The 12,275-nt window shown below is 43.1% G+C and overlaps 1 protein-coding gene across 1 annotated transcript in view; it reads left to right on the top strand.

Moving 5' to 3' along the window:
• Positions 1-12,275, top strand: part of LOC115458954 (SNW domain-containing protein 1) — a 65,192-nt gene that overhangs the window by 8,936 nt on the left and 43,981 nt on the right. The window contains exons 2-3 of the mRNA XM_030188810.1: positions 5,586-5,739; positions 9,289-9,450. Coding sequence (XP_030044670.1) covers positions 5,586-5,739; positions 9,289-9,450 — 316 coding nt within the window. The remainder of the gene's footprint in view (positions 1-5,585; positions 5,740-9,288; positions 9,451-12,275) is intronic.

Here is a 12,275-nt window from a genome sequence, read left to right as displayed (position 1 = left end):
TTCTTGGGCAGACTGGATGGACCGTGCAGGTCTTTTTCTGCCGTCATCTACTATGTTACTGCACGGCCATTTCTTTTTTCCAGTCTTTTTACCCACTGCGGTAATAGGGGCCCTGGCGTGCAGCAAAAACGGCCACCGCTGCTAGCACTGCAGCTTAGTAAAAGGGCCCCTGTTTGTTCTTGAGGCAATGACAAAGAGCAGCAGTGGGATTTGAACCCTAGCTTCCCTAGTTCTCAGCCCACTGCTCTAACCATTAAACTACTCCTTCATACCTGTTTCTATAAGGGAAAGGAAATGAGACTAAAATAATAATTTTTTAAAAAAAAAGGTGCCTTTAAACAATTCGTGTACATGGAGTCTCCTTAAAATCTGTACAGGAAGATATTAATGAACAAAAAGAATACCATGAAAATACCAATGCAGATACCACCGAAATAAGCATTGGGTAAAACTAATGAACAAAACAGAACTGTAAGATGAGAATAATATTTGATAATATGAAAGAATCATTTGCATTTTGTATTAATTTGGTTTTTATCTGCAAACCTTGGCTTCTTATACCAACCTCCTGCAGGGAACCATCATGTCTGTCTGTCTTCCCTCCAGTAGTTTCTGAATCGCCCTCTAATTTTGTTCACATTTATACTGTAAATGGAGTACTCGATGACCCCCAGTTCACACTTTGAATCCCTGTTTCTTTTTCTTTTGTCTAGTGAAATGGGCATGTGATTATCATTGTGTGTTTTGAAAGCTACCCTGCCACTTAGTACCTGTGGTCAACTAAGGAAGCTGAGCATCATGAAATGTTCACAGTCTTTTTCTTTTTCTACCCTCTCTGATGCCAGCTGGCATGGCTGGATGCAGTGATCGCTCACTGTGCTAGAAGGAGGTCTTTGGGCTGTCTTCCTGAGCTATACTGGCTCCTTAATAAGCCTGACCTCAGTCATCTCTCTTAAACTAGCATCTCCTGTGCTGCAGTGCTGTGACTTGCCCATCTATTTGACTTTTGTTCTAAAACACTACTACTGCTACTTCTCATTTCTATAGCGCTACAAGGCAAACACTATCCAAGGACAGAGAATATGTCAGTTTTCTTCATTCTGTGGTACCTGGAAAGGAAGTTTTCACTTTTAACTATTGTGTATATATATTTTAACTGTGATTGGCTGCTTTGAGATTTTACTGGAAGCTGGTTGGATTACAAGCTATTGCTAATATCTTTTACTTGACGTATGTTTTAGCGATTCAGTGAAGGTGAGCGCACCACTGCTTTTACGGCTGACACACAGTTGGCATAGTAAGTGAAAAATCTGCTACCAAACTGGTTTATTTATTGGGTGGAGACCACTTTCTTTTCTCTTCTTTCTTGGCAAAGGTTTGAGTAATAAAATCTGCCATAAATATTTCCAGTTTGATTACTAACTTGGGCAGCTGTGCAGACGGAGGAGTAATGATTGTTTACCAGCTCCTCTGGAGCACCATTACACTTGGCTGCATGTCTGTATCCGTCATTGAATAGAAAGCAAGCAGAATTATTATCAGCTGGGAAGGTTTCCCACAGAGCATGAAGACAACAGAAATCTGGCATACTAGTGACAAGACAGTCAAGTTTACAATCCACGTTCATAAAATTGCCCATAGCTGGGGAAGGGGCACGGTACTTTTTCTTTCTCCCTTTTCTTCTAGTTCGGTTGGAACCTGTGCTTCTGATAACATATACCCAGGAGCTATTATCCATGTTAATAAACCCGATCTGGTCACTTCAGCAGCAGGACTCTAAGTCTGGCCATTGAGTGATTCCCTTCTTAATGACCTTGGGTTAGTTTGTGATCGTGTGGATGGAGAGTCAGGCCTCCTGATTAGGACTGGAGCTGGCAGAAGGATAATCTTTGGGACTTGCTGGTACTTGGAATCATGTGAATGATCTTCATTAGATAGTTGCCTCCCTGGGCTCCGTCTGCCGTGCTCAAACTGGACCTTGCTGCTAAAGAAGCAGTAGTCCAGGGCACATCTGCCTCATTGAAGCTCTCAATGCTGTGGGAGCTGTCCAGCCTGGTGTTTCAGCAATTTTCTTGGTCAACATGCTGTGGGACATTCAGGCTTCAGCAAGGTAGTGCATAGATTTTCCAGTAATCTACTGGCTCTGTTTTTAGTCTTAGTTTTCATAAACAATCTACATCTAGTGTTCTCCATTTGCTGAACCTTTCTCAGATATACATAGTCCCTGAGCTGCAGAGCTGATCTAGATTGGTTAATGGACCCTAGCACTTGTGTACACACCACTACATGCTCACAGCAGTAGGTTCATATTTGGATTCCTTTTGGCTATGTATCTGAACTCTAGAAAATGGATCTGGGAGAGCCTCTCCCTTGCCGACAAGATCCAAAACCTCAGCTCAACTCTTTGCTTTGTTCTTTGCTTCATAATTATGCCAGGTTTATTTCATACATAAAAACATAAGAATAGCCATACTAGGTCAGACCAATGGTCAATCTAGCCCAGTATCCTGCTTCCAACAGTGGCCAAGCCAGGTCACAAGTGCCTGGCAGAATCCCAATTAGTAACAACATTCCATGCTACTAGTCCCGAGGCAAGCAGTGGTTTCCCCCATGTCCTTCTCAGACTATGGACATAAGTATTGCCATATTGGGAAGAGACCAAAGGTCCATCAAGCCCAGCATCCTGTTTCCAACAGTGGCCAATCCAGGTCACAAATACCTGGCAAGATCCCAAAAAAGTACAAAACATTTTATGCTGCTTATCCCAGAAATAAGCAGTGGATTTTCACCAAGTCCATTTTAATAATGGCCTATGGAAGCCGTCCAAAACTTTTTTTTTTTAACCCTGCTAAGCTAACAGCCTTTACCATATTCTCTGGCAACGAATTCCAGAGTTTAATTACACGTTGAATGAAGAAACATTTTCTCCGATTTGTTTTAAATTTACTACTTTGTAGCTTCAGTGAATGCCCCCTACTCCTAGTATTTTTTGAAAGAGTAAACAGACGCTTCACATCTACCCGTTCAACACCACTCATTATTTTATAGACCTCTATCATATCTCCCCTCAGCTGCCTTTTCTCCAAGCTGAAGAGCCCTAGCCGCTTTAGCCTTTCCTCATAGGGAAGTCGCACCATCCCCTTTATCATTTTCGTTGTCCTTCTCTGCACCTTTTCTAATTCCACTATATCTTTTTTGAGATGCGGTGACCAGAATTGAACACAATATTCGAGGTGCGGTTGCACCATGGAGCGATACAAAGGCATTATAACGTCCTCATTTTTGTTTTCCATTCCCTTCCTAATAATACCTAACATTCTATTTGCTTTCTTAGCCACTGCAGCACACTGAGCAGAAGATTTCAACGTATCGTCAAGGACCTAGATCCCTTTCTTGGTCAGTGACTCCTAACGTGGAACTTTGCATTACGTAGCTATAGTTCTGGTTCCTCTTTCCCACATGTATCACTTTGCACTTGCTCACATTAAACATCATCTGCCATTTAGCCGCCCAGTCTCCCAGTCTCGTAAGGTCCTCTTGTAATTTTTCACAATCCTCTTGCAATTTAACAACTTTTAATAACTTTGTGTCGTCAACAAATTTAATTACCTCACTAATTACTCGCATCTCTAGGTAATTTATAAATATGTTAAAAAGCAGCGGTCCCAGCACAGACCCCTGGGGAACCCCACCAACTACCCTTCTCCATTGAGAATACTGACCATTTAACCCTACTCTCTGTTTTCTATCTTTTAACCAGTTTTTAATCCACAATAGGACACTACCTCCTATCCCATGACTCTCCAATTTCCACTGGAGTCTTTCATGAGATACTTTCAAACGCTTTTTGAAAATCCAAATACACAATATCAACCGGCTCACCTTTATCCACATGTTTGTTGACCCCCTCGAAGAAATGTAATAGATTGGTGAGGCACGATTTTCCTTCACTAAATCCATATTGACTTTGTCTCATTAATCCATGCTTTTGAATTTGCTCTGTAATTTTGTTCTGTATAATAGTCTCTACCATTTTGCCTGGCACCGACGTGAGGCTCATCAGTCTATAATTTCCTGGATCTCCTCCTTTGAGAAAAATGACCATTTAACCCTACCCTCTGTTTTCTGTCCAATAACCAATTCCTAATCCACAACAGAACATTGTCTTCTATCCCATGACACTAATTTTCTCAGGAGTCTCTCATGAGGAACTTTGTCAAAAGCTTTCTGAAAATCTAGATACACTACATCAACCGGCTCACGTTTATCCGCTTGTTTATTCACGTCTTCAAAGGAATGAAGCAAATTGGTGAGGCAAGACTTCCCTCGGCTGATCCAGTGCTGACTCTGTCCCATTAAACCATGTTTGTCTATGTGTTCCTTAATTTTATTCTTTGTAATAGTTTCCACTATTTTGTCCAGCACTGAGGTCGGGCTTACTGGTCTGTAACTTCCCAGATCACCCCTGTATCCCTCTTTAAAAATCAACATTACAGAACGGAGTTTGCTCAACTTTGTTTTACATTAACCAGTGATTTTTATTCTAATGCCAAATTAACAGGGCTAATAGGGGGGTGGGGGTTAGTGAAGAGCAGCTAAGCACTTTGCCTGTGGCGTCACTTGCTGGGGATTTAGAAAGCAACATTAGACCCAGTTTGGGACAGAGGGATATTTTATTTATTTGTTACATTTGTATCATTTGTACATTTGTTTTCAAAATCTGCACTCTGGTCCTCAAAAGTATCTACGGCGAAGCCCCAGGATACATGACAGACTTGATCGACCCACCAACCAGAAACACATCCGAATCAATACGAACGTACTTAAATCTGCACTACCCAAGCTGCAAAGGACTGAAATACAAATCAATTTACGCATCCAATTTCTCCTACATAGGCTCACAATTGTGGAACACTTTACCAAAAGCCTTGAAAACCACATACGACCACCTAAACTTCCGGGGAAAAAAAACAAAAACTAACCTGTTTAAAAAGGCATACCCTACCAATCCTGATCTCTGCAACACAACAAAACTAAAGTACGTAATGGACATAACACAACTCTTCCGTTGTACGATTCCCTAGTGTGGTTGTGCCATACGTACTTTATCTTACCACAACACCACTTTGTATTTGTTTCCACCGGAGTCTGCAAAGGCCTCTCCGGTACTATGTAAGCCACATTGAGCCTACAAATAGGTGGGGAAATGTGGGATACAAATGTAACAAATAAATAAAATCCCACCACATTTTCCCACCTATTTGTAGGCTCAGTGTGGCTTGCACAGTTCCGGAGAAGTGGTCACAGACTCCGGTGTGAACAGAGTGGATAATATTTGGTGTGGTTCGTTCCATGCAGATTGCAAGGGTGGGATCATACGGCAAGGGATTTAGTATTGTCCGTTTCCTAGTTTAGTTGTTGTTTCATTATTTCATATCCTGCTGTCAGTCAAGCTTTTGATTTCTCTGTAGCAGGGGATGAAGGAAAAAGATGGGAAAATGTTGTAGAGAATGGGCAGTGACCATCTGCAAGGTCTGCGCTGTAAAACTGTGCTAAGAATATCTTCCTCGTTTCTCTGCTTCTAGCTTTCTACCAGCACCTACCCAGCTATCCCAGGACCAGCTGGAGGCTGAGGAGAAGGTGAGAGCCCAGAAATCACGACAGACAGCTCTGGTTTCATCTCGCAGAGAACCACCTCCATATGGATACAGAAAAGGTTGGACCCCCCGCTCCCTGGAGGTAAGCTTCTGAAATCTTTGTCTCCTAATTCTTTTTCAGAACTGCCTTTATTTAAAACTGTTTTATCTGGCTGATTGCCGTTTTTGTTGTGGAGTCTCTCAGGGTTTGTAGTGAGAGAATAGGTTTTCAAATTCTTCAGTGTCACTGCTTTCCATTCTGCATGCCTAATATACAGTACTATGCCACTGACAAGGCTGTTCTCACCCATCATAGCAGCAGTTTAGCAGAGCAGGGGCTTGTCCGCTAACTAAACGTCAGAATCCAGACGTGGAACAAGTTGAGCTAGCATATGGGTTTGCCACTTGACCTAGTCTTAGGTCACAGTTCTGCTTCTGCACTGCCCAGGGGTGCATGCGGACTAAGGCCTTGGGGATGTATTTCTCTTGCAGTGATGCTTAGTATCTTTCCTGAAGCAGCACTAAGAGGAGCATTTAGCTGTAGTTTTTTTTTAAAGATTATAATATCTTTGAACAGTATAAGGGGAGGTAGGTTTATGTATGGTGGTCCTTGTATGGGGAAAAGACCTGGAAGAAAATGCTGATCTAGGAAATAGAGAAGAACTTTCTTCAGAGAAATTGCATGGACCCCCTATACTACTCTGTTTCTGTGCAAGGAAACTACTGATTTTTATCGTTATTTAAAGTTTTATTAAATCATGACCAAAAAATACAAGAGTATACATTTCCATCGTCCATCACTCAGATATATTTTTATTTATTTTATTTTAGTTACATTTGTACCCCGCGCTTTCCCACTCATGGCAGGCTCAATGCGGCTTACATATACAGGTACTTATTTGTACCTGGGGCAATGGAGGGTTAAGTGACTTGCCCAGAGTCACAAGGAGCTGCCTGTGCCTGAAGTGGGAATCAAACTTAGTTCCCCAGGACCAAAGTCCACCACCCTAACCACTAGGCCACTCCTCCACTGTTGCTACTATTTAAGATTCTACATGGAATGTTGCTATTCCACTAGCAACATCGTCCCTTGCAGATCACCAGTGTGGCCACGCAGGCTTCTGCTTCTGTGAGTCTGACGTCCTGCACGTACGTCAGACTCACAGACACAGAAGCCTGCACAGCCTTCTACATGAAATGTTGCTAGTGGAATAGCAACATTCCATGTAGAATCTCCAATAGTATCTATTTTATTTTTGTTACATTTGTACCCTGCGCTTTCGGCTCAATGCGGCTTACATGGGCAATGGAGGGTTAAGTGACTTGCCCAGAGTCACAAGGAGCTGCCTGTGCCTGAAGTGGGAATTGAACTCAGTTCTTCAGGACCAGAGTCCACCACCCTAACCACTAGGCCACTCCTCCACTCCAGAAAATACAGAGGGTTGTCAAGTTGAACACTGCAAAAACCCAACTCTTGGAAGGTGGAGACAGAGGGACCACTGCTAGCCCATAGTACACACAGTTCCCTCACATGGTCAGGTAGTGAGCTTCCGTGCTGAGTCAGCTGCCATACTTGCTGTTGTGCAACACAGAATCAGCTAATTTAATTGGACATCCTTGTTTGTCATTGAATAATGCAACAAAAAGCTGTTGGGTGTTGGAGGGTGATCTGCATCTCTGATGTATAGGAATTGCATTGAGACTTAAAACTGAAGCTAGATAAAATGCCACTCCTTTTTTTCATTTTGTCTTATGTTGTAACTCTGTGCTGAAGAGTGACTCTGAATTATGTTTGTAGACAGCATGTCTCCCCTGTAATTCATTACTATCGCTTGTTATAGGATTTAGCAAGAAGTGCTTCATTCTATTAGTGTGCTCAGTATGGCGGTGATTTACCTTCCAACCAGGTATATGCACTCCAGAAATGACATGTACAATCTCTGTAGATTGGAGAGGTTCCAGCTTGGAGTAGAGTACCAGTTGAGCCCACCAGGCTAGCTGATACATCACACTGCTAGGGAGTCTTGAAGATTATTCTTCCCTCAGCCTGCTGTGATGACTTCCTGGCTAGTGCTCCTGGGCAAGACATGCTTTGAGTCCCCCATTGCTGACAGAGTTGGTGTCCTTCAAGAAGGCTCCTTTATTTCTCCCCTTCATCAGTCTTGTATGTGCTACTGCTGCCCCATATGATACAGTTTTATTTATTGAATTTCACATTTTCTTGGTGTAACAATACCTTTCCCAGAGGTCACATTTCATTTGTTCACTTAAGTTCATTCTTTGAGGTGTTTCTGGGTACTTCTGTCTCTGTAGGTCTTCATGCTGTATTCATTGTTGGTGTCACATGTCTGTCGTTTTTGACCTGGCAGTTTTCCTCCTGTTTTTTGCTCATGGTTAAAAAGCAAGAAAGTAGCGTGCTCAGCACAACACTTACAAAACACCGTGGAATTGAGTAAAAAAGAATAATACTTTATTGAAAAAACAATGTTAAAAAACTCAAAAGACTCAACACGGAGCCGTTTTTCGGCAAACAATGCCTGCCTCAGGAGTTTGTTTGTTGTGTAAGCCAATGAATGGAGCAACATAAGCGAGGAAACCAAATCAAGCTTCTAAAAAGACTAATGATAGGTGAATGCGCCAAGCATAAGCTTGAAATGGCAAGACACTTTCTATTTTGTGGGCTGTAAGGGCTCCTGCTTTATCCATGTGCTTACCAGTTAGCATGCGGTAATGTAGATGCCCTTATTGGTTGGCATAGGAACACCCATTCTCTGCCCGACACGTCCTCTTAGTGCAGCAGATCTGTCACCATGCCTAAGAACCTTGCTGTGGCACCATTAGCCACTGTAACAAATCAAAGGACAAAATGTTGCTCCATTCATTGGCATACACAACAAACAGACTCCTGAGGCAGGCATTATTCGCCAAAACACGGCTCCATGTCGAGTGTTTTGAGTTTTTTAATAAAGTAGTATTCTTTTTTACTCGTCTCCATGGTGTTTTGGAAGTGTCGTGTTGATCACGCTATTTTCTTGTTTTTTATCTTTACCCCCGTAGTGGATCTAGTTTCTCCAAGTTTGTGGGCTTTTTCCTTTGCTCTTGGTTGGCATCTAGCACCATGAGCCTTCATTCTCAGCTACAAATGTTTTTCCCCTGTTTTAAATCCCCCCTTCCAGTTTACTTGATTTGGTCCTTACAGAGAGACAATTCCTGGCTGGAAGTTGCATACCAAGGATCCTTCCAGAACTCTGCAGACATAGGCCTAAATGTGGGAAGTTAACAATGTGTGGGCTACCATTTAGATGGTTTATTTTATGTATTTATTGATTGATTAGGATTTATTAACCACCTTTTTGAAGATATTCACCCAAGGCGGTGTACAGCAGGTACAGCTTGACATAAAACTTAAAAATAGTACAGGGTCCCATTTTATGCAATGAGATCCTATGCTAAAATAGCATGACTTGTAGTAAAATAACCTGTTTTAATGGTAGCCCAATTGCTGATGTCACCCCTAGATGTTCTATTAATTGTTGACTTGCTCGGTTCTCCCCAGGAGCTAATTTCTCTTCAGCAATGAAATAGAATCCAGAAAAAAGGAAGTCTGTTAATTATTTTGTTCTAAAAGCTGTTTTAACACATATCTCCTCAGGAGTTTGGAGATGGGGGTGCTTTCCCAGAGATTCATCTGGCACAATACCCCCTGGAAATGGGGAGGAAGAAGAAAACGTCCAATGCTCTGGCCGTCCAGGTGGATGCAGAGGGAAAAATTAAATATGATGCCATCGCACGTCAAGGACAAACTAAAGAGAAGGTAAGATGATACAGAGCCTGGAGCATGCTGCATGTTTGTCTCGGAGAAAAAAGAACCTAGTGGTTCACTTATAATCACTGGAAAAGAGCCGTTTCCATTATGTAGCTTCCCACTATTCCAGTGCCTGTGGGATAGTTGTATCCATCAACCAGCAGGTGGAGATAACAGGTTCTGGAATAATGGGAAGGATTAATGGAAAGAAAATGATCAGATAAGACCTAATTTCTCCAAAAATAATCTTGTAAATGCTGTCAAAGAATGCATGGACCGTGGGTTGCATATGAGCTTTGATTTTATTCATGAGCTCAGAAGCCTGTCAGTAAAGCACTATGGTTTTTTTTGTCCTAGGTGTTTATACATTTCAATTTTAGGTGTTTATTTTCCAACAGATGTTCATCGATATTTTGTTGTCACAAAATGAAATTTTAGGGATTTGTTTCCTTCTCCCAGACTCTCATGTTCTTCTTTTCATTTCTGTTTCTCTTCTGGGTCACCTCTCCCTTTCCAGATTCTTTTTCTCTGTATGTACCTCCTATCATTCTCTGTTCTCTCCTCATCTAGTTTGTCTACTCCAGGATAGGGAGCAGTTCCAGCTTGCAATGACTCCACCTGACCCTGGCTCACTATAGGTAGAAGTAGTTTTCTTCCCACTCCCCACCTGTTGCTGATCGCAATATTTGAGTCGGCCAGTGCCTGTCTTCCCTCTCCTCTCTGCTGCCAGTCTCTATTTAGCAAAATAAAACCAGCAGCCAAAGCACTTCAACCTGCTGCTTCCTCCCCTGGAGTGCTAAAAACACAATGGCTGCAGGCGGCAAGAGAGAGATCAGGTTGAGGTGTCATGGCTGCAGATAGATTTGGCATTGATGAGGAGATGGAGGAGAAGCACAGGCCAGCTGAAGTGCTGCTGCTGTCACCATTTGTTGTCCAGTTCCACTCCTGCAGCATTTACATGACCAGGAGTTGGGCTTGCCACCAGGGCACTGTGATGACATCTGGCATCTGCCTCTCTCTTAAAAAGCACAAGGGCAGTAGATAGGGATGAGAACATTGCAGTTGTAAGAGAGAGGCTGTTCAGGGACCCCATTGGAAGTGTCTTATTGGGGTGGAGGTGGAGATGGAAAGGGCTTGGGAATATATAGCATCTAAGTCTTACATTTTATAGTACCATGCTTCAGACTGACTGAATACAGCAATAAATAATAACTGAATGTCAGAAGTTCTAATTATAGTAGCATAGTGGATCATGGCAGATGAAGACCAACATATACATAGTAACATAGTAGATGACGACAGAAAAAGACCTGCACAGTCCATCCAGTCTGCCCAACAAGATAAACTCACATGTGCTACTTTTTGTGTATACCTTACCTTGATTGGTACCTGTCCTTTTCAGGGCACAGACCGTATAAGTCTGCCCAGCACCATCCCTGCCTCCCACCACCGGCTCTGACACAGACCGTATAAGTCTGCCCAGCACTATCCCCGCCTGCCAACCACCAGTCCCGCCTCCCACCACTGGCTCTGGCACAGACCATATAAGTCTGCCCAGCACCATCCCCGCCTCCCGCCACCGGCTCTGCCACCCAATCTCGGCTAAGCTCCTTAGGATCCATTCCTTCTGAACATGGCTCACCTAATGTGCCCAGTAAGGCTTTGTAGAGTTATACTTGCCATGCAGTGCAGGTTACTTTCCCTATGATCACATTGTTTATAACAAAGGTCTTTTTCAAGATCAACTCATTGATTCAATTTGAAAAGTTTCACGTCTGGAGATTTTGAGATCCTTTTGTTAAAAAAAACTCCTGATGTAGGCCGATGGGCTGAAACACATTAAGATTGTCCTTCTTGTCTCTGGAGTCCATGGTCTATTTCCCCACTATCTCCCACTATCTTCCCTATCTGAAAACAAAGCCGAAGAATAGAGTAAGTAAAAACATTTTTAAAATATCATGATATACATAGATATATAAAACGTATTGCTTATTAAAACACACTTGCCCACAGCATAATCAAGGGGTTTAATTTGAAAACAGCCAGGAAAAGAAAATAGAAAAACCTTCATTAACTGGTAAATATAACAATCCATTAACTTTAGGAATTCCATAGCGTCCCACAGATCAATCCACAGATTTGTGAGTTGTGTCCCTCTACCAGCAGGTGGAGATATAGCAAACCTCAGAGGTTCTCTCTGTGTGGACTTGTGCAGCCAAGAAAACCTCAGTATTCTCTTTATCTAGCAGGTGGAAGGACATCTCTGTGCAGCTCTGGTTTGATCTGGCTACTGGTGTCCTTTGGGCCTAGTTTAGCACAGTCAGGGGTTGAGTGGCTGTTTGTAGCTTCTGGTGTACACCTGGTGGTGCCAGGTCCCACCCGGTCTCCCCCTACCTTTCCTCTGTCGCCCGGGGCTCTGGGCCTGATCGGGTGTTTCCTTTCTCTCCCGAGTGAAAAAAAAAAAAGGTAAGCATCTCTTTAAGAGACTTTGTTTTTGTTTAATCATACGTTGGAGCTAGACGGGCTGCTTAGTCTGTTTGAGGGGCAGGCGTTTCTGGAGCATGTCAGTGCCTTCTGAGGCGGCTAAGTGCTGCTCATGGTATGGGGGCTGGAGAGCAGCATCAGGGGAGTGAGTCGTGCCGCCATCAGCCCACAGCGGGTGTTCAGCACGACGGGTTCCCCTCAGGCGTCCGGTGAGTCGGAAGCGCAGGAGATAGTTTCGGCGGTTTCCTCAGGGCAGTTAGTGCAGCGCTTATTGGCAGGCGCCATTTTTTCCTCTCAGGCGCGACCAGCTCTGCACATGGCGGTTGACAGACAAGAAGCACAGCGCACTT

This window comes from Microcaecilia unicolor, unplaced genomic scaffold, assembly GCF_901765095.1.
Source record: "Microcaecilia unicolor unplaced genomic scaffold, aMicUni1.1, whole genome shotgun sequence".
Classification (NCBI taxonomy): Eukaryota; Metazoa; Chordata; class Amphibia; order Gymnophiona; family Siphonopidae; genus Microcaecilia; species Microcaecilia unicolor.
This window is presented reverse-complemented; position numbering and strand designations above follow the sequence as displayed.